Source organism: Lethenteron reissneri, chromosome 21, assembly GCF_015708825.2.
Source record: "Lethenteron reissneri isolate LAM-NWPU_2019-01 chromosome 21, ASM1570882v1, whole genome shotgun sequence".
Lineage (NCBI taxonomy): Eukaryota > Metazoa > Chordata > Hyperoartia > Petromyzontiformes > Petromyzontidae > Lethenteron > Lethenteron reissneri.
This window is the reverse complement of record NC_083799.1, coordinates 13,846,435-13,874,092: the sequence shown is the minus strand read 5'-3', so window position 1 is coordinate 13,874,092 and position 27,658 is coordinate 13,846,435. Positions and strand designations below refer to the sequence as shown.

Below are 27,658 nucleotides of genomic sequence, written 5' to 3'. Positions count from 1 at the left end.
CCCGCGCATCGCACCCCCCATCATCTCCCATAGCTAGCGGTGGAAATTCCACAGTCCTATGACTTCAATGTTCGTTCACATCATCAATTCGCTATTCAAATTTTCTGGCCGCTTGGCATTGTGAGCCTTTGGGTTTGTGCTCAGCAACTATGATTGGAAAAAGATTTTTTTTTTATTAGACAAACTAGTGCCTATTTTATCTGATGATGGATGATGGGCTGAGTCAAGCGCCGGCTTGGGATTTTAACTCGTGACTTTCCATTTTGAGTGGAGCACGTTTTGTATGAAAATTGTATTCAAAGCAAAAACTAAAAACAATGTTGAGTAGATTTTCAAATATATGGTATCATGACTACTATGCATTTTCTCGACACTGCATATAATCATGGCCACATTCAGAAATAAAAAGATTGTGAGATTGTTCAGTAATAGCCAATACACAGCTGGCAATGTCCTGCCTTCTCGTTACAAACAATGCAATGCATAGCAAAATGTCACAGTTTCTTCAAGATTGTAGTTTATTTCATTAAACCAATCGACAGACAAACTCAGCTGGCAGTGATTTATTCTGCATTGAAAGAAAATAAAATCGAGGTCACCGTGTACTTATTCCATAACCACATGCAGCCGGTTCACGTTGCTGCCAATGTGAGTGTCTTTGTGTATAGATTTGTTCCACGGAAAGAAGATATCAAGTGAAGTATGTGCTTCGCTAAGCCATATCCACAACGAATCACGTCTGTTTGCCGTAAGAGTGCCATTTTTTGCCTTGAATATGGTCAAACATTCCCATCATCATCATCATCATCACCGTCATCAAACTAAACTACTTAGAAAAAAAAAAACTAAAGTACTTATATTTTACCAGGTAAAGCCCACTGAGCTATATAGCTCTTTTTCAGAAGCGACCTGGCCACAAATGATCGCCATAAAAGTGGCTTATCGTGTTGAAAATACTCTGAAAGCATGTTTCTAAATTTGGAGGGAAATACCGGAAGACCCGGAGAAAAATCCACGCGACCACTGGGAGAATATGCAAACTTCAAATATGTGGGCGTCGGGGTCAGGATCGAACCCACGACCTCCTGGGGAGGTAGTTAATATATCGCCACCGCTGCGCCATCAGCCTTAGTCATATGTATGTTGAACTTCTAGCGCACCATACGCATCCAACCGCGCGAATCAGAGGTAATCAATCCAATCCTGGGTGAAGGCAAAACCAAGCCACCACCACGATTTCTCCCAGCGGGTGCCCTTGTGGACGTGTTCCGAATCTTGGCTGCAACTCCGTAAGTTATTCTCGAACATCAGCCATCGTCTTCCCCTCCAGCTACGTTTCGGGCTCATGTACGATCGCTTCATTTATCTGCCGATGTAACTTTCTCTGTAATTCCCCGCGATTACAGATCAGCTTGGACTGCACGTTTGTGAAGCAGAGCAAGATAGATCATCGGGTTCTTCCAGCTTGAATACAATCTTGATGTCTCTGTCCAACCCAAGCTCACTGAACTTTTCTGAGCAGTTTAAGTGTCATCAATCTGTCTGTGTGTGTGTTCTCCAATCCACATGTCTCAGAATGCAACTCTGAGAATGCATCTATCTCCCCATGCTTCTCAAAGCTGCGAATTAACTCAAACAGTTGATTGATGGAACCTAAGCAATATCTAAACATGCCAGGTATGCGTTATGGAACCACGTATTTTTAAAAGTTAATCACCTAATTAAAGAGTTGAGCACTTATTTACTGCTAGCCGTGCATACAGTATTGATTATCAGTATATAAAGTTAAGCGCCGATGATTTAAAGTTTGCCGATGAGTAATCATCAGGGATGCGCCCGATCTCGTCATAGATCAGCAGCTAAGCGGGCCTGAGCCTGGATCATGCTGGGATGGGTGACCACAGTGCATAACAGGTTGTTATAGGCTGCTGCGGGGGAGGAATGTTGTGGGCAGCAGAGAGCGCCGCAGCAAAATCCATTGTTGTACTTCACTATCCTCCAACGTCTATACTTGCCACCTTCACAAACTCACACTGACCAACACAGAAAGATGGTCAAAATACCCCAAAGCACACACAGCGTGGGCAAGGATTCATTTAGCAGAGCAAAGGCAAGAAGGTCTATAACAGATATACATATCTTCTTGGTTCTTTCGGTAAAGTCACGTAGAAGGGAAGTAATAAAATAATAAAAATAAAACATAATAAAATAATTCTCACGACGTTTCGGCCACAACGCAAGCAGCCGTCCTCAGGTGAAGAACAGGTCTGTCAGGACGGCTGCTTGCGTTGTGGCCGAAACGTCGTGAGAATTATTTTATTATGTTTTATTTTTATGATTTTATTACTTCCCTTCTACGTGACTTTACCGAAAGAACCAAGAAGATGAATCCCTGCAGTCACGAAAGCTTTAAATCGAGATATACATATGTAATGAGGTTACATACTAAAGTTTATTAAGTGACCATGTAATGACAGTGGTTTACTGCCACTGCTTGGTCTCATGAGAAGCAACGGAAGTGGAGGCCCCACACACACACACACAGAGAGGAGTTACTCCTTGAGAAGACAGAGCGCGCGTGCGAGTCAACCCAGCCCCGTGACCGACGGGGGAAACTGACCACTGCTCGCACTCCCCCTCCAGCCAGACGTCGCCCAGGTAACGCTCCCAGTTGCCGTGGCGACAGAGAGGAGGGCAGGAGCCCAGGTCGCATGGCTTCACCTGTGACCTTTCACCCTGGCAGGTGGAGCTCGCTCCCTCGGAGCCCGAGGTAATGGACGATCTGTTATGTGGAAACGCAATGGGAAACACACACAAAACACACACACACACGCGAGTGTGTCACGAGCAATGCAAGTGCAATGACTATCCGCTTCAATGTTGCATCCGACTCACTGGGGACTGAAATACAGGCAGATATGTGATAACGGTCAGATATGAAAACTTCTGTAGAAAATTACAAGTTACACCATGAACAAATGATGCACTGGGAATGGGCGGTTAATTGTTTAGGGCGGATTTATTGTATTGTAAAGACGTTGCCCTTTACAATACAATTTGATTTAACAGTGTCTAAATGTGACCCAGATCTCAAGATGCTGTACACAAACATAAGACATATATATTTCATACAGGGAAAGGCGGTGAGTCATTGGGAGAGGGAATATTACAGGAAGGTCTTGAGGCTGCACTTAATATGGGTGCAGGGAGTGGAATAGCACGTGGGGGGGGGGGAAGGGAGTTCCAATCTGGGCAGCAGAAAAGAATAAGCAGAGCGCCATTCTAGCAGTCTAGACAAGCGACTGATGAGCGTGTTCCCTTGACATCGGAAGCGCCAGACGAATGCGGACACAGAGTCAAAGTGCGCTCAGGTGAACGTTGGATGGTGCTCCTCCACCGCTGGCAATTTCTGAGGTAGTGGATGGAAACTACACCGTTGCGGCGGTAAGGGCCAATCTCGATACACGGCCAGCGCCATTCACTTCCCGCAGATTGAAGAGTTTGGAATCGAGGATCAGTGGGCCGAGGTGAGACCCCCTCGAGCTCTGAACTCGCAACCTTCTAATCGTGGTTTGGGCACCTTGATCGGAGTCTGTGTCCTAGCAGAGGCATGTTTTGTTATTGTTTTTAAATATCTCTCTTTATCTCGAACAGTCATTTCATACGTGATCGGGAATTTATGGCGCACGTGAATTTTCAGTTGGACAGAAAATCCATCGCAGTAAGCTCTTTCTTTTGTGCTTGAGTTGGATCTAAAGGCTAACATCTCAATCTGTTTGTTATTTTTTGTGATAAAAGCACCGATACATGGTGCACAATAACTGTTTGATGCCAAGATGAATTCCATCCTGCAACTCAAACCCCCCTGCATTGTTCCTAAACCAGACTGCTACAGAAGCAGGCAGATGGCAAAATTAATTTCTTAATCCACGACATTTCTCTGCAGACTCAAATCTGCATTACAAAGGTAATGGAGCCACCACAAAAGACGTTACCAACGAGGGCAGCTTCTAATGGTATCTGTAGGTTACTGCATTCATATCATAGCAGCTCATTTCACGTGAATTTCCGAGAAACAGATTGTGATGTACATTATCTACGAATAATATTAAAGTGTCTTGGTGCTCGAATAAGCTTTGGGTGGGGTTCATCTCCTTTAATGGTGCTTGGCCAGTCGTGGAAATTACACATTCCTATGGAGGGGCCCCCGTCTCTCCATTGGACAATCAGCATTGAATTTCAACCGCGTGGCATTCGCTTTATCGGCCTTTCTCAGGATAGTCCTCCTAAGTGTTGATTGAGTATCTTGAGTATATAAAGAACCAAAGAATATGAATTCCTGCAGTCACGAAAGCGTTAAGTCAAGATTTATCTTGAGTATTTACAACGCTGAGTATATTGAGCTTGCTAGGCATGGGGCATTACTGCAGCACTCAGAGCAATCCCACAAACACAAGGGCAAGAAGTAACAAATATTTCCACGAACAATTTGGTAACATAGTTGTCCTACTCCCATCTACGGGGTATGGAACGACCCCGAGCGTGTTGGTGTCTCACACACGACAGGACCTCTGCGAGACAAGCCGATACGTGTCAGATGACATCCTGGAAACTCTTTGCTCCAAAGCACCGCAACACACGCACGGCGCCACCAGGCCCGACTTGCGGTAACCTCGACACAGGAGTTGCCGGTGTCTCGTCCACAAACTTTGTTAAACGTCTGCAATCGCGCTTGGCGAAATCCCGTCGGACCGTCGCGGTAAAAACAAAGCCGCGGTGGCCCCTCCGACCTGAACCGCGTGCGCGTTCCGCTGTCGCAGGATGCGCTGCAGGAGGACCAGGAGGACCAGACGCTCCACGCGCAGCTGCCGTCCGCGCACGGCTTCTCGGCGCACTCGATGCGGCCGTGCGAGCACGTGCAGTCGGCGCAGCCGGACGGCGACGGCCGCGAGGAGCCCGGCGCCCAGGCCTGGCCGCTCATGTCGGTGCACTCGCACTGCCACGTGGGCACGCAGCGCCCGTCCTGCTCCAGGAGCCCTGCACGCGCAGACACGCGCAAAAGCACGTGCGTGCAAAGTCAGACATATGCGTGCGTGCTCGCTCCTTGTCGTGACGCCTGCTGTGGTGAGGTGGATCTGCGCGTGCCACTCTATGTATCTATGTATGTCGAACTTCTTTCGTACCGTACGTAGCCAACCGTGCAAATTGGAGGTTTCCATACCGATGACTGCGGTTCCACCCATGCAGCTTCTCGACAACAGTGACGAACCATTTCCTCGTTATTGATCCCATCACCAACCCGCCAGCTATATGGGTTTTGACCTGCAGCTCTGCTGAACTCTACTGAACCGTTTTGGACAAGGTCAATGTCCTTCTCCTAAACCTCTGATTAGCACGGTCGGCTACGTATGGTGCGAAAGAAGATCAACATACATAGATACATGCACACGTGTTCTCGCACGAGCACACAAACATGCATGGGAGCTTTAAGCATATGCATGCGGGCATGCTGTTGTGAATCTATGCACATTAGCGCATGAACAAGCGCAGGGGGTACGACTCAAGGCAGAGAGCACGCACACGTAAATGTTTTATGCTGAAAAGCAGAGCTATGGAATGCAAGTCGGACGTTAAATGAAATGTGCGGCTCAACAAGCCACATTTGCAACGGCTGCTAAAGGGTACAGGACATTGCGGTAATGCATCGATCGATGTTTGAAAAATACTCCCGCATTGTTTAGGCAGAAGGTCACATCCATTCCTTTAAAAGCATGAACAACGGAATTCACGTATTTAAACTCCCGTGGAATCGCACGGCGATCTCAAGACGTTCTGCTGGGGGGATGGGGCGGGGGGGGAGGGGGTGGTGTGTTGGAAAAGCGCACGGCGGTGACCGCTTCAGTGCCGTCAAATAAAACTTTAACCGATACCGTCGGGGCAGCTGCAGCCCGGTTGGCAGCGTTCCGGTTCCACGCAGGCGAAGCCTTGCTGCAGGTCGGCGCAGCTGCGCGGGCAGCGGTTGCCACAGTCGCTGAGAAGCATCTCGGGAGGGCAGCCCTCGCCATCTGCACCGGCGCAGCAAGAGTAAAACGCGCGCATCGGGCCTCTGCCAAATTCTCATCGTTTGTCCGCCGCCTCCCTCCTCCAACCTTCGCTACAGAGGCTTGCTGGGCTCCACGGAGCACAATGAGAAGAAACCTCTGTCTATTTTTTTTGTCATCGACGAGCTCTTGATGGCACACCAAATCACACGAAAAAATCCCCAATGGAATATTCAACACGTGGCGCGTTTTCAAGGGAGCTTGGGTTCATTTCCAGGCATTTTCTTGAGCGATACAGGTAAGCTATTCATGAAAAAAGATGTACAGTAAAACCTTGGATTGCGAGCATAAATCGTTCTGGAAACGTGTTTGTAATCCAAAGCACTCGTATATCAAAGCACTCGTATATCAGTTGTGATCACGTGACGCTCGGCAGACAAAGCGTATACACGTACTACTCGTATTGCAAGACCTCGCTCGTTTATCAAAATTAATATTTATATTAAAATTTTGCTCGTCTTGCAAAACACTCGCAGACCAGGTTACTCGCAATCCAAGCTTTTATTGTATATATAGAGTTGCTCCCTCATTCTATTTCTATCATAGATGAGCTGTTGATGACGTCAATCCAAATTCACTGGATGCGAAAAAGAAAAATGTTCATCAATGCCACATCTTTAGGGAATATTGACCTTTTAAAAGATCATTTATTGGGCAATGTATGTGTGTATATATTTCCACAGTTACTTATACATGTGCAGCCTGATTTGACGAGGGTCTCCTCCATACTTTGTGTGCCATGAGTGATAATTTCATCTTGCTTCAGCATGCTGGTCAATGTTGGTTTGTGAAGGTGGGAGGATATGCAGGACTAGAAAAATAGATTTTACTGCACTGCCTTTGAATATTATTTGCTGCAACTTACACTCATATCTCTGTATTCCGAACAAAAAAAACTATTCCAATTTAGTTTTTTTTTTTACCAGGTAAGGCCCATTGAGCTATATAGTGTCTTTTTAGAAGTGGCCTGGCCACAAATGATATCTCAACGAAGTGGCTTATCACGTGGAAATCTACAGCAGCCAAATACTTAATACGCATGTTTCTAAATGTGGACGGAAAAACGGAAGGACCCTGAGAGAAATCCACGCGACCACGGGGAGAACATGCAAACCCCAAATATACAGGCGTTAGGGTCTGGATCGAATCCACGACCTCCTGCATACCTGGCGAGGGAGATAACATCTCGCCACCGGCGGCACTCCAATGTGCTCTGTCCACACATTATCTACAAACGTGAGGCTTATGTCGAACGGAAGCCATCAACTTCTAGTCGCGATGCACACTAATGCCAATGGATATTTCGTGCAGTTTTGACAAGAGTCACGATGTAAAAATTTCCTAAACAATAAACCCGTAAAAACAAAGTTTTTCACTCTAAATCCTTAATATGCGTGGCGGCTAGAGTTCTCTTGTCCTCTGGCTTGAGATGGCTGCAATCTATGGGTCAGATGATTGTCTGTCAGTATTAAGCAATTGGTAATTAAATATTTAATTTGTTTTCCCTAAACAGTGTAAAATTTTGGGAAAACAAATTCACGAAAATTAATTGTCACACACAACGAGTATGTGTGGAAAATATCAGCTCGATTGGATCACGGGAAGTGGGTTAAAAAACGAGCAAAAGATTTGCACGGTCCTAAGCAAGCAAGCGAACTTAATATAAAGGATTTAAAAATATATTCGCCTGTGGAGGACGCGGGGATCGATCCCGCGACCTTTGGCATGGGAAGTGAGGGCGCTACCAACTGCGCTACTCCACCACGGCCTGTGGAGGGGTTACGCTCTGGGCTCTTACACTCTGACGTTCAGCCAAAGCCATGAATGCGTTCTATTTGAATATATGTAAAATACATTTTTTTTGCCTAAAAAGTGTAAAATTTTTGGAATTTTTTTTGACGAACAATAATTGTCTGGCACAACGAGTCTGTGTGGAAAATGTCAGCTCGATTGGATCACGGGAAGTGGGTTAAAAACGACCGAAAGATTTGCACGGTCCTAAGCAAGCAAGCAAGCAAGCGAACTTAATATAAAGGATTTAAAAATGGGAGAAGTTGCCGGTTGCATAACGGCGTTACAGCGTCTCGCGACACACAGCGTTTCGCGCTCTGCGCGGGAAGCAATTAGCACGAGACGTGCAGAGCAAGAAAACAAAGCCAGCGCTTGCGCGCTTGCGCTGAGACGCGAGCATGTGTGACAGCACGAGCAGGTGAATAATAATAATTATGACACGACTAAAGACGACTTGCAATTGTACTTCAATGAACAGAGGCAATATTTTCACAACCACTGTCATTTACGTTACAGACTTTAAAATGTTTATATATGTGGTTTAACTTGTTCAATGCGTGTCAGTTGACATGCTGGAAACTCCTTGCTTATAAGATGTTCTGTCTCACGGGATTTACCTAAGTGAAATATTTTAACAAATAAAAATAAATGTCTGATATAATGAACTGTGGGTTGCTTGCTGCAAGTATAGTCCAAGTCACACCAAACAATGTTTTAGGAAGCTCACGATTCAGTGTAAATGTCAAAGGCTCCTACAGCCAAACCAAAAGTAACTTATCAATGATCCTAAAGGTAGTGGGAAAACTTTCCTTAGCCGTCGAGACAGCCGCCTTGCTTGTCTACATATTATAATGACCAACAAAACCACTGCAACATTACGTAATGAGTCCGTCTGGTAACTTGACAGACTTTAATGAGGTCGGCCTCATTACAGAACTGAGCTCAACACACAAAAGCTTCGGAGGTGACTCCATTGCTCTGAGTATATACAGGAAGTGACTGCAAGCCACGTCCGAGTTCCCGACATGATATATTCTGCGTATATCAATCTGCGTGAATATGCCTCTCTCACGTGAATACGTATAGCATGCCGCACCGCATCGACAAGAACATACGCGAGCATGCCCCATGTCACCACCACCAAATAGAAAGTGCAAGAATCTGACAAAATGGTGTGCTGTGTGGTCTTATCGTTCTGTTGGATGGGTGCGAGTGTTGTCGTGAGGAATCGTTGTGGGGAGCGGTAGTGTAGTGGTTAGTGTTGCGCTCAAGGCCAACACCAGTGGCGACTATCTGAACCGGTCCTGGGCCTCCCCCTACGTCGACTCAGTCTCAAACACGACCACTGGGGAGACGAAGGCGGCCGGGCGTGGTGTTGGCCACCCACCCCTCCGTTCGCCTGTCCTGGCCTTCGTAGGTGCTCGCTAACAGCACTTGCCCCTAAAGTCCGTTGCAGGCTACACGGGGGCTCTTTGTCTCTTTCGGTGCCGCCGTGTTGTATCGTGTGGTTGCTGGGGGGCGGGAAGTGGTTTGGGGGGAGAAAGCGAACTTGTACTTCAGTGAGTGTGCCATGAGTGTGGGTGAGGTGGGGATTTTGGTGAACATTTTACAGGCCTGACAGCGCTCAAAATGACTGAACGCAAAGAGTATACAACATTGTTGCACAAGAAACTAAAATTTAACTTCAAATACCTAAGAACGGAGTATCGGAGTGAGTTTTTTTAGGATTCAAGGCGTGCGTATGCGAGTCTAAATGTCTGAGGAGCCTAGATTTGAGGTTCAGGTGGGAAAGTAGTGAAGGATGGAAGGATGGAATTAAAATAAGGGATCTCGTTTCCAAAGATATGAGGATAGGGATGAAGGAAACTCCCACATTACTATCGTTTGCAATATACCGAGCCTATGTGTGACAATTTCCATGCTTAGATGTCACTAAATGGCCTCTCAACAATACCCGCACCAGCGGACTCCAACCATCATCGCCGTTGGACGGGTAACGCTTTCAATGGGCCATTCCACTCCCTCCGATCCTAGACGCTGCACCCTACGCAGGAGCCACAGCAAATCAATCGCCGCAAGCAAGCGAGCATCCAAGGAAAACGGAAAAGCAGCGGACGGACAGCGCACCGCAAGGCTGGGTGTTGCAGACAGTCACTTGGTACTTGTCTCCTGGGCAGGGCTGCCCGCCGTTCTTCCGCGGGGGGTTGGTGCAGGCCCTCACGCGCAAGGAGCGGCCTCCCCCGCACGCGCGGTCGCACGGGGCCCAAGGGCTCCAGGAACTCCATCCGCCGTCCACTGTGCGCCAGGGGTGAGAGGTCAACAGGCGAGTGAAGCCGCTTGAGCTTTAGAGGTCCCCTGTTGTTTGTGTTCCTGTCCGACGTTTTTGATTTACATCGGGAGAGGTCTCGTCAATCGACTGCTGAGCAAGGCCCTCGCCACGTCGCCGTGGGTCGTGAGGGTCGTTTGACCATACTTCACCATTCTGGTCAGTGCTGGTTGAAGGCTAGCAGCATAGACGCGAGATCATAGAATTACAGCCAAAGTAATTACAGCCATGTAGCACATAGGCCCCCAGCAGCACGTAATGCCCCGGCAGACATGGAGGTCACCATCTGGGCTCAACTCTGCTTAGCACCTGGGATCTGACAAGATCAAGTGCAATCAGGGTGATGCAGTCATAGGCTCGCTATTCTAAACCAAGTAAAAAAAAAAGTCAATGTGTCCCCGCGCTTATCTGAGTGTGGGCACCCTTGAAGCTCAGAGAGAGTGGCCCATCTGAAGGACAACCCACTGCCGTTTGAATCACAGTAGAAAGAAGAAGAAATTGGTGGAGTCGTACACATGGGGGGGGGGGGGGGGGCGGCCTCCTTCACGACACGTGCGCCGGCTCCGCCTCACCCTTGCAGACGTCCGTGTTGCAGAAGCGAACTTCCCAGTTGCCGGCGATGATGTCCGGGCACCAGGAACCGTTGCCCAGCGGGGGGTTGTACGTGCGCATGCGCTGCTGCTGCCCGACGCCGCATGGCCGCGAACACGTGCTCCACGCCGTCCACGCGTTCCACGAGCAGTCCACGCTGCAGTCGCCGTCCTCGCACGACACCGGGGCTTGCCGGTGGAGGGGGGGGGGGCACGTGGAGAGCGTATATTTATTGATTAAGCGAGACGTTACGTCCCTTGCCTATACAGCGCTTTACAATACGATCCCAGTAAAAAGCCTGAATGTTAAAATCAAGAGGAAGAGAAAATAGATGTGTTTTCAGACGAGCCCTAAAAACCTCGACTGACGGAGCATCCCTAACGGACTGATATGGAGGAGGTCGTGGGTTCGATCCCGACTCTGACGCCTTCTGTATATTTGGAGTGTGCATGTTCTCCCTGTGGTCGCGTGGATTTTTCTCCGGGTCCTCCGTTTTTTTTCCCTCCATATTTAATAACGCGCGCGTTTAGAGGATTTGGCTGCTGTAAATGTCCACGTGGTTATAAGCCACTTCGTTGAGCTATCATTTGTGGCCAAGTCGCTTCTGAAAAAGAGCTGTAGAGCTCAGTGGACCTTACCTGGCAAAATAAAAATAGTTTAGTAGTTTCGGTTTTAGAATCAGAATATTTATTTATACTGGAGGAATCCGATGAGCTGTAAAGCTCTTTTTCACAGATGTCCATTAGGGGCGGGTCAGAACGTTAGAGTACAGTACAAAAACATGATAGTGTACAGTACAGGACCGGTAAACAAATCACTCTAAAAATATACAAATAAAACCAAACTATTTTATTTTATATTCTTCGTTCTTTCGGTGAAGTCACGTAGATAGAAAACAAAAATAAGAATTAATCAAAATTAAAAGCATTTGCTCTTAATTTAGATTGTTGTTTTCTATCCACGTGACTTTACCGAAAGAACCAAGAATATGAATTCCTGCAGTCACGAAAGTTTTAAGTCTATATTTTATTTTACCAGGTAAAGCCCACTGAGCTATTCGCTCCTTTTTTCAGAAGCGACCTGGCCACAAACGATAGCTCAACCAAGTGGCTCAACACGTGGAAATGTATAGCAGCAAAATTATCTAAATGATCTGAACGCATGTTTCTAAATCGTGAAGTGGCTAGGTGGTGCAGAGGTTGGAGCGCTGATCGGACTGCTGAGAATGTGCATTCGAATCGTAGGCAAGGTTTAAACCTGGTTCTCAAGTTGCAGTGAGCTCGCGCTTTCAGCTCGGTCACCAATGACTGGATCAAAAAAACGAAACTCATTAAATGTTGGTTCAGCAATACATTTTTCTAAATTCCTTCCGCGAATTAAAACAACTTAGCTCGACTATCATGCGACAAACATTCATCTCAGTGGAAGAATGCAGCCCGCTGCTGTATAAACCATCGATCACTTCATACAGAGCTCAGAGTGTAGCTCTGTGATATCTGCTTTCGTGAGCTATTCTCTAACACAAAGGGTGACAATTTTCCCTGCGAGACATCTCAATGGATCCATACAGTCCTCGACTTACGAACGCCCCCACTTACGAACCAGCTTCCATTCAAACGCAAACTTGCACTTGCAAACCGAACCGCGGAACTATTTTGTTCAACGGAGCGATCCTCCGTGAGATGTAACGAGTCAGCCTCGCGCTGGGAGTGTGTGTGTACGCGCGTGTATGCGCGCGCGCACGTACTTCGTCTACAGAATATGACACCGACAGAGTCGAGAAAAACAATTGTTGAAAAAAACACATTTTTCATAGAGTCTCACACAAACGAGGCTTGGGAGGCGCTCACCTCAGACAATCACATGGCCTATCTGTGGCCGGCAGGCCTGGGGGGGGGGGGGGGGGGTGTGGTCTCACCGTCACACTGGGGCAGGTTGCACACGTGCTCCTGGTAAGACTCGCCGCGGCACGTGGCTCTGGGCGCACAGAAGCGCACGCGCGTCTTCAGGGCGGGCAGCTCGGGGTCGCTGCACGTGCGCGAGCACGGCGACCACGGCGTCCAGCTGCCGAAGCCCTCCGTGTCCGCTGAGCGCACGCAAAGACAAAGAATACGCCGTATTGGCTTCACAGACTGTCGGGGCAAGTGCTGTTGGTCGGCACGGTACACGAGGGAGGGGGGGGTGGGTGGTGTTGGCAGTGATCGCCTTTGTCTCCATAGTGGCGATGTTCACGCCGCACCAGGTAGAATTTGAGGCTGAGTCGACCTAGGGGAGGCCCAGTACCAGTTTACATAATCGTCACTGGTGTTGGCAGTGATCAGGAATCGCCGGGATCGTAGAGCAGTGTGGTAACCGATACGCTACCACACACACACAGCACTGCCACCACCTACCAACCTCGGGCTGCCTTGAGGTCGCTCCTTCTCTTTGTCTGCTCTCGCTGTCTGAAACTCACCATACTTGGTCATCTGCACTGCCGAACGCTCCACCTGTTCCTCTTCTCCCTTGCCTCAGTATAAGTGACCTTAATCTTTGTCTTAACCCATAGTTGTTTCTGTTGTACGCTGTCCGAAATTATCTCTTCGCATATAGTTCCTGTATGTATAGTATATAGTTCCTATGTACGAAAAAAACCCAAAACATTCATCAATTATCCTGCTTTGAAGATAAATTAAAAAATATATATATATAATCTGGGACATTTCAGCCCTTCTCCAACATGTGCCTATGCATTAAATCATGCAATTAAGAGTCCTGAGGTTATTCGTCTCTTGATATTCACCACCCGCACACTAACCTAGTGTCCTTCGTTTATCGCACAGCCATAGGGATGAAAGTTAATTGAGTTGCCGTGTACATTACAGAAATTATATCACCTGATGGAACTGGCTGCCACAAAGGATGGTGCAAGAAAAAAGGTTACCTGGCATGGGTGCGATGGTGACATTTGCCGGGCTGGGGGTTGTGTATGCAGCTGGAAAGAGAGAAATGTCATTGAGTGTAAAGCTTTCGGGAAAAAAACTATTTTTAGAATGTAAGAGAATATTTCTTTTTACAACGAACTGTGCAATCTTAATCATGCTAGTAAGCAAACTTCTCTGAATAACACCCTTAAAATGAATTGCACATAACATCATGTGATGGAACTACTTTTGGGCCAAGCAACGTCTTGATTACATTGCATCCAAAGCGTTAGCCCTTACAGCTTGTCCACAGTCAATTTAACTACAAAACCAAACTTAATGGCATGGTGTTGAATGAAACTATGGTGGGACTCAAGCATCAATAGATCAATAAAATGTAGTGCTACTTTGTAGGACATCATAAGTGGTCATCCTATTTCTAAAATTCGGACTCCCATCATAGGAACATGGAATTTCCACCTGTGGCACATCATAGCCAATGGAAATGGGACGAACGACGTCCCATACTTGTCCAACGAGAGGCTAAACTTACGCGATTGGCCTGAGCTGCCCTCACTGCGACGTGGCCAGGGCTCACTCTCAGCCTGGTCTTTCCAGGGGTCAGCGACCCTTCAAGCATTCCCGCACCCGGCCACACCGCCTCCAGCGTGCCTCTCTCTCTCTCTCACCACGGCCGTGGCTACCAAGTCACGTGCCGCCTACTCCAGTCGAACCGGCGCTCCGACGGGGAACGGACCGTCGCCGCTTGCTCACTCACCGCGGCAGTCGGGCGTGTGGCAGTACTTGATGTCCATGGTGGGGCCCGTGCACGGCCGGCCTCCGTGGCGCGGCGCAGGCTCGCTGCAGGTACGCGTGCGCGTCATGCGGCCCAGGCCCCCGCAGGTGCGCGAGCACCGCTCCCAGCCGCTCCACGCGGATAGCCGCCCGTCCACGGGGCACGGACGCGCGGCGCAGCGCAGCTTGCCGTGCGCGCACGTGCTTGCGGGCGTGGGAGTGGCGGTGTTAATGGGTGAATGTTACGTTATACCGTCGCAGGTGTAGGTTAACGTCGTCGTCGTCATTGTGAGTCGTGGTAAATGCACTGCTGGTGGAAGGCCTTCCCTGAGCTGCTGCCACCTCTCACAAGTCTGAGGTGTGATAATGGTTGTCCTGAGTTCGTGTATGTGAAACAGCTTTGCACTGTACGTAGTCAACTATGCTAATCGGAGGTGTGGCGGCTGAAAATCCTCGGTAAAGAAGGAATAAAGGACAGTGTTAAAGCTACAGATGATTAGTAATACGTAAAAATGGTCACTAGAACTTTAGGGAGTGGCAGCCAAATAAGGGAAATTGTCCGAGATGATGACCGCCGGGGAGAAGGAGCGATGAAATCGACGCGCATGATGGTACTACGTGGATTGTTACGTTGAAGAACTGTTAAAGGTGGCAAGGGTTTGGGAAGGCCTTCGTCCAGCAGTGGATTGGTCACGGATGATGATAATGATGATGAACGATTGCTCTCTATCCGTCAATGTAAAATACTTGCAATGTTTTCACAGCATCCCCTGCCTTCATTTGCACGATCACAGCGTCATGTGGTAAGCGTGAACATTTACTTAAAAGAATATTCCCTGGTGGGCCATTGCATAGAAGCAATACATACATAAATCAGCATCGTCGTCAGCCATGAGTCAAATACATTTAGACTTTTCAATTTTGTTTTCTTATTTTGTTGTGCAAGCCAGCTGGCCGTACTGCTGTTTTGAACATTGTATTTGGTGCTGCAATCGCTTCCTTACCTCGTGGTAATCTCAAGCACCCCTTTGTTCTGACTCAAGACGTACCACATGGGAGGCGCGGCATTAATAATAAATTATGATTTATCCACTGCTTCAATGGAGGCCTCACCCCATCATCACTCGGCTGAACGGGCAAACGCTCCGGCGTTTGCCTTGGGATGTGCATACGTGTGTTTATTTTTGCAGTCGTTTATGAGGCTCGCCAGCGAGAACACTGAAGCTTTTATTTTAAGCACAGCGGCAGGTTCGAGGCATACATTATATTATTCATCGGCTGCTCTGGGGACACCAGAGAAGGAGAGGCACCAGGTGTGCTCACGAATTACAGGAGCAGTCCGTAAAGCGGCACTGACTCTTAATCTGATAACCGCGGCAAGTTAGTCTAACATTGCTTACATCTGCGATGGTTTCTTATCCTAGGAATAAACAAAATTAAATGTAACCTCACCACCGCTTTTTGCACGCATTCATTTTACATCCGTGCAATGTTTTCACAGCATTACCTGGCTTAATTTTCACGATCATAGTGTGAATAGTAGGGGTAGGACAATGCATTAATTTGTTGAGAGATACCCATTCTTAAGCTCAAGAAAAATTATTCATTGTGTTTTTAATTTTTAGATGTGCACGTAGGTTTGCGAATCAAATTGCGGTGATTAACCGCGACAATGCATCAAATCGCAGGCGGGTGAATTGTGATAGCTATAGAAAATATGTAGGGGTCTATACAATACATAGTGTTAGACCCATTGGAGTTGTCCTTTGGCAAAGGTAACGGTGTGAACGTGATTATAATAATGATTATAATAATTATTCATAGTTGCAGTATTTCTCCAGGAGCAACAGCATCGGTAGCGGAGACCTAGCACTAAGGCCCTGTGCAGTAAAACATCTTAAAGGACTTCAAAATGAAATCAGCCTTCCACCTACCAATTACTGCACTCGTGAGTGATGGAAGTTCCCGACGGGATCTCCTGCCCCAGGAAGACGGCCGTGCCGTCATCCCGCAGCGCTGTGATATTGAGCGGGGCCCTCCCTCCAACTTCCGCCCCCTGATCCGCCGCCTTCTCAGCGGCCGAGAGGGCCGACTGTTCCCACAGCAGGACTGCGGTGGCTTCATCCAGCACGCAGGGGCACTCCTGGGGGGCACAGCCACCGCGCGTGTTGCCTTGTGCTTCCAGAAACACACTCCACCATCAAAAGAAACGGTGGCTCACACCTGACACGGTGGCTCAAGACACGGTGGCTCACACCTAGCAGACTCACCTCTCTCTCTCTGCCCACTCCCCCCTCTCTCTCTATTTAAGGCCTCGACACAGAGGCATTGGGTCTCTGTGTGTCTATCTTGTGTGTCTCTCTCTGTGTGTCTGTGTTGTCTCTCTCTGCTTGTGTGTCTGTCTCCGTGTCTGTGTTTTGTCTCTATCTCTCAAATGTAGTTTTACCTGATGACGGTTGCTAGTGTTGCAATCGTCACGGGGACATTTATAGCAGCCAAATACTGTAAAACGCACGTTTTTAAATCTGGAGGTAAAAACCGGATGATCCAGACAAACACAACGCGACCACGAGGAGATCATGAAAAATCCAAATACACAGCAGGCATCAGGGTCAGGATCGAACCCACGACCTCCTGAATACCAGGTGAGGGAGTTAAAATCTCGCAACGATGGCACCCCTGGGTGTATGATTAAATTTTAAGTTTAATTAATTGATTTAAAGCTTTGGTGACTGCAGGGATTCATATTCTTGTTTCTTTCGGTAAAGTCACGTAGAAGGGAAATTACAAAAGAATAACAAAAAATTATCACGACGTTTCGATTGCAACACAAGCAATCATCATCAGGTGTGAAACCCACAGCAAGAAATTTTTCTTGCAAGGAAACCACAGCAAGAACATTTTCTTGCAAGAAATGTTTATTGCTGTGGTTTCACACCTGATGATTGCTTGTGTTGCAATCGAAACGTCCTGATAATTGTATTGTTTAATGTTTATTATTTAATTAATTTGTTAAACGAATATTACTGTTTAGCCAGTTGTTCGGCTATTTTACAAGGGAGATCTGTGGCGTGTGACTACAGTGCCACACGAGGTATTTAATGGCTGTAAACCAAACACGCGCAAGCCAAAAACAGCGCAAATGCAAAATAAAAAAAAGTTAGGTACAGGTGCAAGTAAGTTCTATATTTTTTTGCCAAACAGCGACAAAAACAAATGTGAATTGAAAAAGACAAAGCAAACATGTGGGAGCCAAGAGGCGCCATAAAAAAAACTGTACAGGTGCGTTTTGTACAGGTGTGTTTTGTTTTAATATGGAAATAAAAAGGAAGGGTGAAGGGAGAGAAAAAAGAAAGCTGCGGATTGAGGACCAAGCATATTCGAGAAACATGGAGCAGCAGCAACATGGAAACACTTTCTCATAAAGTTTTAGCAAATTGAATTTTTAATATGATTAATGAGGCACTTCTGAGGCTACCGCAGGGCGTTGGAGGAACTGAGTGGTCCATTGGGTAATTGGCTGCGATGCTCACGTACATTGAGTAGGGTTGCTACTTCTCTGAGGTGCAAAAAATAGATCGACCCTGGTAAAACAGAGAGAGGTGGCGACCCTAACAGTGAGTCATTCTGACTTTGATCCTTTCTTAAATTGCGTCCTTGCTGACCGTTCCGATTGTTCTTTCACTATGTTTGACAGCATTCGAAATACTGCGAGTTGACCCGGCTGCTAAGTTTCAGTGCCACTTGTTTGAGATCAACTGCCCAAACCTGTCACAACACATCACGCGTCCGTGAAGCGGGGGAGTTCTCCCGCACTCTCGCTCGCTCTCTCGCAGTCTCATTCTCTCGCTCGCACGCACGCTCGCACGCACGCACGCGTCCCCCACCTGGACACAGCGGCCCTGGTGGAGCCAGGTGCCGACGGGGCAGTGGCAGCCCTCCTCGCAGGTCTCCCCGCGGCACTCCGCCTCGCCCCGCACGTGCGCGCACGTGTAAGGACATTCCTCGTCCTGGACGCACTCCCGGAACAGCTTGTCGGCCGGACAGCCGGCTGATCCCCCGCGGACAAAAAAAATGGCCGTCAGGAATGGGGGGAGAGTTTTTTGGTGAGGACAAGTGTATCACGGTTTAGCTGTTTTAGTTTGTCTTCCTTACAACACAGGTCACGTAGCCTGGCCGACAATCAGCGTGACATCGGTACCGCAGTTTGTGTGCTTCGTGAAGTCTAAATGAGCTTGCGCAGCATCTTTGGTGTGATACGTGACGAAGCGCTGTCCGATTTTTCTGCACCGTGAGCGTAATTTCTTTGCTGTGTAGTTGCCATTTTACATCGGTGAAACTTCAAGAAGCCTTTATATATTGTTTTGATTTCCGCCTTGGATAATATCCAGGGAAAGCAATGCAATAGATTTTGTTCATGGGAGAAAAGCTGCCAAAAAACTAAACAAAGGGGCTTGGTGCCATCAGATTTGTTTAGCGCTGAGCCTCAAGAGACAGCAGTGCCTCACATTCCTTCAACACGTTTGGTATTCGGCAGAACCGACTTCCGAGGCTGTGAAAAGAAAATATCATGAACTTGTAATTGCACACATTCACATCTAAAAAAAATCTGGCCTTTCTCTATGTCACTCACAGAGCACAGGCAGTGAACTATGCGGCTTGAAATTTTTCCAGCAAATGAAAAAGCATCTTCAAGTCTGTAATGTGCCTTACACTCGTGCTGACATAATACAAATACAATTTTAAAAACCTTCTCTTAACCATAGCACACAAAATTAAAGCAACGCCACATTCGAGCCGAGTCACATTGAATTTCTGGGTCTGCGTTTTTTCAAGGCCTGGTATTCAGGAATTCAATCACTACAGTTTGTGTCACGTCCACAGGACAAAGCGAATGACAGGGAAGCCCAGGACATGGCCACGCTAACCGCCACTATGGCTTTCAACCAGCCTGGCAGGACACCAAGTAGTTACTCTCCAGCTATTGGCACACTACAAATGCAATGTGCGCGTGTGTTTTTAAATCCTTTATATTAAGTTCACTTGCCCGCTTGCTTGCTTGCTTACGACCGTGCAAATCTTTCGGTCGTTTTTTAACCCACTTCCCGTGATCCAATCGAGCTGACATTTTCCACACAGACTCGTTGTGCGTGACAATTTATTTTCGTGAATGTTCGTGAAAAATGTTTTTCCAATTAGGAAAATTTTTTTTTTCAGATTTAATTTAAAATACCAATGTGATAAAAATGAAACTCTTACTCAAGAAAAACAGTAATGAATAATAAAATAAAACCGATGCCACGCATATAAAGGATTTATAGTGAAAAACTTTGTTTTTATGGGTTAACTTTTTTGTCTATAGCTGCAGTGTAGCAGAGTTCAATATGAAGTGTGTGTGTGTGTGTATGAGCCGGGTCAATTATGGAGAGTGGCTTTTGCTTGCCAAACGGGCCGATGTGCGATGGTTCTCGATTACAAAGGGGGGGGGGGGAGCATTAATTCCAACAACAATTTACAAAACTTAACGCGCAACTCCGCGTAGCCGTTTGGACAAATGGCCATCACGTTACGAGCTTATGAGGCTGTGAGCAGTAGGCCAGTGCCGTACCATTAGCTGATATAATTCAACTGTGCATTCTCCCCGAGTTTATTTTGTTACAGCCTCTTGCCGATCCACGATTAGATGAAGGGCCTCCCCAAGCCGACTTTAGGTAGGTGGGTAATAATAAAATAATAAAAATAAAACATAATAAAATAATTCTCACGACGTTTCGGCCACAACGCAAGCAGCCATTCACCTGAGGACGGCTGCTTGCGTTGTGGCCGAAACGTCGTGATAATTATTTTATTATGTTTTATTTTTATTATTTTCATATTTCCCTTCTATGTGACTTTACCGAAAGAACCAAGAAGATGAATCCCTGCAGTCACGAAAGCTTTAAATCGAAATTTGTGTAGGTGCTCAGTGGGTTGAAGGCCTCCCCAGACGGGAAGCAGATTGGTGGTGGGGTGGCTTCATCCAGCAGTTGATTGGCCATGGCCGATTCATTATTATTCGTGTGGGTTGGTGAATGGGAGGCCTTCCAGGACCTATTCTGCACATCAGAATCTGAATCTTTATTTATTCTAGAGTAATCCGATGAGCTATTCAGCTGTTTTTCACACATGCCCAGTAGTAGTAATACGCCACTGATGTTTGCCGTTTGTACCACCTACTAACCCTGCCTCTAGAGTGCTGGATTCCGCAGCTTGTAGGAGGGTCTGACTAATAGACACAACAACCTTATCCAAGTATCAGGTTAAAGTAAACACTGCGTAGCGAGGGGTGCTCCACTTCGTGAGAAGTCATCGGTGTTTTTTTATGGTGACTAGTCCCCGTCATAGTAATTAAGAATCTCCACCACTGGCCTAGAGGCTCCGACAGTGATAATTATCACCCCGGTCAGTCACTACCTCAATACAATGACAACGCTGCATCAATTTTTTAATAGCGGATAAATTTGACCGCATCTTCCAAGACGCTGTACGGAAACCGTGGGCATGTATTTATAGAGAGAGGCGGTCAATGTCAATTCGGAGACTTTGCACACAACGATACAGCTTCTCTGTGTGCCTCGTTTCCTGCAAAGTAAATACCTTCATATTACCTCTCGTGTTAATCCTGCACCTGGCAATGCACGGTAGTGCGCCAGGTGACCCGAGTTCAAATCCCACTCACGGCCAACACCAGTGACGATTATCGGAACCGTTCCTGGGGCTGCCCTAGGTCAACTCAGCCTCGGTGTGTAAACATAGCCGCTCGGGAGACAACAGGCATGGTGCTGACCGCCCACCCCGCCGTGTGCCGTGCCGGCCTTCATCGGTGCTCAGGCTCCACGGAGGAATGTTTGTCTTCGTGTGCAGCGATGGAGAGAAGCAGCCCACACCCCACCTTGGCAGACGTGGGTGTTGCAGGCCTTGCTGTGCGTTGCCAGGCCCGGGCACGGGGGGTGCAGGCAGCTCCGGTGGCGGGTCTGCTCCCCACCGCCGCACCCCACGCTGCAGTTGGCCCAGGGAGACCACTCTGACCAGGGCCACGAGTCTGAAACGACGGGACGTCGTGGAAGAACCACGTGAGTGCGCGAGCACAACAGGGCATTTTCGTTCGGACAGCGACGAGGAGGGAGAATCTTCTTCTTGGTTCTTTCGGTAAAGTCACGTAGAAAGGAAATAATACAATAATCAAAATAAAACATAATAAAATAATTCTCCCCGACAGACCTGTTCTTCACCTGAGGACGGCTGCTTGCGTTGTGGCCGAAACGTCGTGAGAATTATTTTATTATGTTTAATTTTTATTATTTTATTACTTCCCTTCTACGTGACTTTACCTGCAGTCACGAAAGCTTTAAATCGAGGAGGGAGAAGGCTCCGTAATCAGCCGTCGACTCTTTTTTTCTTTTTTAGGAGGGTCTTGCCAAGTTCGGTTTTTTTTTGCAGTAGTGGGCGATGTTGCTGCTGCTATGTGTAATCCCAATTGAGAAACTTGCAAGTATTTCTTTCAGCGTTGGGGTGTTTGGCCAATACCAGTTGCATCGCACGGTGTTTTCGTTTAAGCGGTCAAAATAAATCACAGCCCGATGAGCTCTCCCCCAAGCGCACGCATTCCCAGCCGTTTTACATGTGTCAGTTTGTATTGACTACACGTGACACTTGGCAACACTTACCAACTCTTACATTGTGCGGATGAATAGCAGCGCCACGGGTCACGGTCACTGGGAGCCGTACAATGCGTGCAGGGCGGTACCAAAGCACTTGCTATTTTTATTCCATTGTAGAAATCGCAGTCGGTGACAGGGATGCACTGAGCAAGGGGCTTAAGGCTCCGCTTCAGGAGAAGTATAGCCGCACATCATGATGACGTAGTCCTCGATTAAAGCGCTACACTAGAGGACAGGGAGGAGTGGACTTTCACAATCTGGGCATATCTCTCCTATGCTTGAGCGAGGCGTCACCCAGACCTTGTCCGCTCCCAAAGGGGGCGGGGGGGGGGGGGTGCATATTTAGCCAATGCACTCGCGCGCGCACTTCAAAAGGTCAGCGGAATAAAATCAACGCGATAATCCACCGTAATGACCGGGTCACCCTCGAGCGAGCACGAATAACGCGGCAGCTGGCCGCCCGCGTCTCATCCCACCGGACGGGGATCCGCTTCCGAAAATGAACGGCACCTTACCGACGCAGCTCCGTGCGCGGCACTCCTTCTCCTCCCGGGAAGGCCCGGCGCAGCCGCGGCCGCCGGCGTGCGGGGCGGGGCTGTCGCACAGGCGGTAGCGGTGCTGCACGCCGTCCCCGCAGGAACGAGGGCACGAGCTCCAACTCGTCCACGAGCCCCAGCCGCCGTCGATGCGGCACGCCAGCTCGGTGCACGACAGCTGCCCGCTCTCGCAGGTGCTGCCGCCAAGGGAGGACACCGGGAGAACGCGACGGGGTCAGAGGGCACCGCGTGCGCGCGTGACGGAACCTACCCGGGTCTAGTGCACGGGCGCACCCCGCGGGAGAAGTGAAAACGACGGCAGAGGAGCGTAGCGATTGAGGAAACGAAAAATATTGTTTTAGAAGGTAAAGGTGCAGCCCTGGAACTTCTTTATTAAGTCACTGCTGGCAGACCGGCCTCCACTTGAGCGAGGTCTAGAGAAGCCCTCTCGAAGATATTTGGCCTACTCTTCCGCGCTCGCCAGACACCTTGGAAGATGTCGACGTACCCGCTACATGTGACCTGCCGATTAACGAACTTTCGTGTAACCATTCGTACTGCAGGATAATACCACTGATAGGGAGAGGTAGTGTTCATCTGACAACGGTGGAATTTACATATTCACACGGAATTTGGCGACTGCTGCTGACCTCCATCGAGTGGTCATGATTTTATTGACCCCAAGAAGATAATGTGATCGCTGGCTGATATTTGAAACAAACATCTGATTGTGAGTTGAGATCATTAAACACACAGTGCCACCTTAGTATTAATACTTGTTCAGGAAGGCACTGCAGTGGGATAATTGAACACGTTCTTTTAGAGTCTATTGCGCGTGGGGAGCAACTCAATCAATCAGAAAAAAAAACAGACACTTGAAAGGAATAACACTTTTAAATGTTCATACGGCCAGACCGTACTTGCTGTACTGCCATGACACGGACACCAGGTTGGGTGTCGAACACACATTATTAAACATGTACTATCCCCTGACCCTACCTCCAAAATGGTCGAATACTGGCTTGAGCCACCAGACGCGCGACAAATTTGGGGCAAATATAATTTGTGAAAATACGTTTATGAAAAACACTCCACAACAAAAAATAAATCAATTGAGTAATGTGTATGGCTGGAAATATTGACGGAATCAAATTATGGGTTGTGTGAGAAAATCTGAAAAAAAAATGGTTGATGTAAAAATCAATACATCATACGCGAATTATCTGACAATGGCAACATAATTAAATCTTTAGCAAGTGCGCATTTGTGACAATCTACATGTGCCACTTCATTTCGGTCTCAAGCTCATCTATGGGCAATTCTAAGATGTGACCTTTTAAATCATTTTTTTATTAATAGCAGTTTCTTGCGATATCTTGATCATGCAATTGAAAGCCCTAATACATTTACTTGCATCGTTTGGTTTCAAAGACCGAATTTCCTCCCCGTGCTCTAGGCCAATATAAAGCGAGAAATTACATAAAACGCTCCGTCGAATTTCGCTTTCCCTAGGTGAACAAGAACACCGCAGTGAGCCCCGTGTAAATGTGGAAACACTCAGTTGGAAAAAAATAACAACACGTCAACGAAAAACTGAAAATCACACGCAGCACGCTGCGCACGAAAACAAAATAATTCCAGAATAACCTTAAAAAACAACAACCCTTCCGTGCGTTGCATCTACGCTGTCCAATTACAACCTGATTTGTACAAACCTGCTGCGGTGTCAAAAAACAAAGGGAGCGCACGAGCGGCATGAGACCGCGCCACCTGCGACGAGTACCCTTCATGTGTCCCTGTCTGCCCTTGTCGCATCCCACCCCCCCCGCCTCTCCAAACATGCGATCATCTGCTCCCCCCACCCCACCTCTACTACCCCCCCCACCCCCTGCTACCCACAACCCCTCCTCCCACCCTCCTCGTCCTTCTGCCGTTCCCGACCCAGGCCGCCAGAAGTACAGCAAGCAGGAGCTCTGATGTCCCCTGCGCTCGCTTCGTCCCTTACCAGTTGTTGCAACGGATGGCGACTGTCTCCCCGGGATGCACCAGTATCCACGCTGGCTGGAGCTCAGAGGCGGAGCTGGCATTGACTCCATCTGCCCGGGGAGGAAAACTTTGTCACCGTCACGCGCCTATACAGGCGAGGGTGCGTGATTAAACGGATAGTGAACTGAAAAATACCGAAGGGCGTGAGACAAACGATGTGCCAGCGAGCGGTAATAATTCTGTAGACGATTTTAAATATTTAACTCGGGCACCGGCTTCCCAGTCGCAGGCTGGCCGGCACTGCCGTGGCTTTATGCTCGGGGATCGACGGTGTGAGTATATCCGCGAGTGAATGTTAACCTCGGCATTTGTGCCATGTGTTTCAATGATCAGGGCCTCATTTTTGCGCTTGTGGAAAGTGCCTTCTACCCACTGTTGCCCAAAATCGATAAAACAGGAATCACCGCAGAGTGTTTTGCATCAAACGTTTCACGAAAAAAAAGATGCCTTTCTGCTAAAGCGTGACAATTCTACGCATTCACACCTGACTTAAGGATAACAAGATTCTAAAACGAAGCGAGATGCTTTGCAATGCCCCATTTGCATTGCAAAGTGCTTTGAAGATGCTCTTTCATTATGGAAGCACTCAACAAAAATGCTAAAACCTCGCCACGAAACAAAAACACCACTTTGCGGTGCTGCCGTTAAACGACAATTTTGTTTGGGGTCTAACCACAACGCGTGGATTCGAGAACAACACACACCCAGGGTGAAACACTGGTTGGAAACGTGGGCTTGGGCAGGACACCCCGGCCGGTGGCCAAGAATAGTGAATATGCAGCAGCCAAGGGAGGGAATGCCACCCCAGAGATTGTAACATCACAGTCGGTGATGGCTCAGGGAGGCCTTCATCCAACAGCGGTTTGATCATAGAACTGCTGCCACCGATAATGACAACACACCGGTCTCTGGGTGGTGGGGGTGCGAGCCGGCGGCAAGGGTGGGTGGGGAGTGGGGACCGAGCGGCGACGGCGGCAATGAACCCAACGCTCACGGTCCTGCTTGTGCGAGTGCGACGGCCTGGGCGGGCGGTAGCGGCACGGGCACCGCGAGGGCGGCACGCAGGCGGCGCCGTCGTGCAGCACGAGGTCGCCGGGGCACGCGCACGCGGGGTGGCACTCGGAGGGCGGCTCCACGCACAGAACGCCGCTCTGCAGCTCCTCGCAGCTCCGCGGGCACGGCTTGCTGCACGGCAGCACCACCTGGCCCTCGGGGCAGTCTGGACAAGCAAACGGAACGGTTAAATATTCTTGGGTTTTTTTCGGTAAAGTCACGTAGGTAAAAAATTAAAATTAATAAAAGTAAAATAAAAGTAAAATAAAAATCACGACGTTTCGGAGGCAACACAAGCTTCCGTCTTCAGGTGGAACCGTCACAAACCCGGAGAAAAATCCAACGGGGAGAACACGCAAACTCCGCACATACAGGCGCCAGGGTCGTGATAGAACCTACTACCTCCCGTATCCCGGGCGAGGTAGTTCACTTTTCGCCGCCGTGGCGCCTGCCACTCTTGAGCGACGAGAGGTGAGGGGCAGCCACACAGCGCGGGCACCGACGCCTCAGAAAGTCTCCGTCAAGTAAATCGATCGATCCGTCAGTCGATAACACTGGTCACACACTTTTTCTGGCATAAGGTATTCCAACGGTTTTAAGGTAATTTTTGGGTGCTGATTCCAAATCTGGCATCAGTTTTTTGCATTTTCAATAAAAACTGCAGAAGAAAATATTAAATAAATGTGGATATCTACATAAAATTATATTATAAACACACTATCCTAAAAATACAGCACCATATTTTAACACTAAAGCAGTCACTGACTCGCAATCATAAGTGACAGAGTTAATTTCGGGTAAAATCAATGAAAATGGGGTATGCCGATAGCATAAAAATGAGATGTGATAGAGCAAATCTGAGATCAGATTTGGAATCAGCACCCTGAAATTAGTCTAAAACAGCTGCAAAAGTCCAGACCAGAAAAAAATGTTTTTTTTGTTGACCAGTGTTATCAGTCACACGGTCGAGTGACTCTCCCTCGCGTGTTGAAAAGCCAGCGGTGGAAATTCCAAATTGCCACTGAGGGGGGCAACTCTTTAACGGAATAAATGTAAATTTTTACTTAAAACTTTCGTGACTGTACCGAAAAAAACATTGAAAACGGAATAAATGTATCGATCAGTCAATCGGTCAATTGACTTGGATGGAGTTAAGTGCGAGGGGGTGCTTGTGCCTGATTGTGGGTCTCAGATGGTAGGTGGAAATTCCACATTCCTGTGGTGGCAGCCGGTAAAGCCACAGGATAGCCACTGTTTAGGTGCCAAAACGTGGTACCCATGTTATTGAGCCTCAACGTGTTCGTAACCTGAATGAGTCCTTAACCTGGATTGGAACTCATTGACGTGTTGGCATATGCCTAAGTTGGAAAATAAGTTTCCGAATGTGACTCTTTTCTCTGAAAGGCCAGAGCATTGCAAAGTAGATTAAATGTTTACAATAATGGGAGGGAAACAGACTCACTTTCTAACGTGCTGTAGAAATTTAACAATATTGTAACGAACGCCATTGCAGTTGTCGCACCCACTCTTAAATGTTTTTCATGCCGCCGTAGATCGGCTAATTAGTGCATTCTTTACCCGAAAATCATGAACTGCACCGTTAATGCAAATTGTTATTGTGCCGAACGTCACCCGCGCAATAATCAATCTCGGTTGCGCCACTTCCAGGGGCGAGCGATCGCCGCTGGAAGTGGCGGACACGTCCCTCGCTGTTATCGACAGCACTGCTGCCCGGTAGGCGGCGGCCGCCAGGGCCTGACCTCGCTACACGAGCGACCAGGTTCCCAAGCCAGCGATCGATCAGCCATGCAATGTG

General features: G+C 48.0%; 1 protein-coding gene across 1 annotated transcript in view; it reads right to left on the bottom strand.

The window, feature by feature from the left end:
• LOC133345274 (SCO-spondin-like) overlaps positions 1-27,658 on the bottom strand; it is a 178,995-nt gene that overhangs the window by 49,106 nt on the left and 102,231 nt on the right. The window contains 14 exon segments of the mRNA XM_061555889.1: positions 2,621-2,782; positions 4,791-5,037; positions 5,931-6,065; positions 10,020-10,187; positions 10,791-10,997; positions 12,728-12,895; positions 13,733-13,783; positions 14,491-14,711; positions 16,442-16,650; positions 18,395-18,558; positions 21,439-21,588; positions 22,723-22,940; positions 24,749-24,839; positions 25,784-26,008. Coding sequence (XP_061411873.1) covers positions 2,621-2,782; positions 4,791-5,037; positions 5,931-6,065; positions 10,020-10,187; positions 10,791-10,997; positions 12,728-12,895; positions 13,733-13,783; positions 14,491-14,711; positions 16,442-16,650; positions 18,395-18,558; positions 21,439-21,588; positions 22,723-22,940; positions 24,749-24,839; positions 25,784-26,008 — 2,416 coding nt within the window.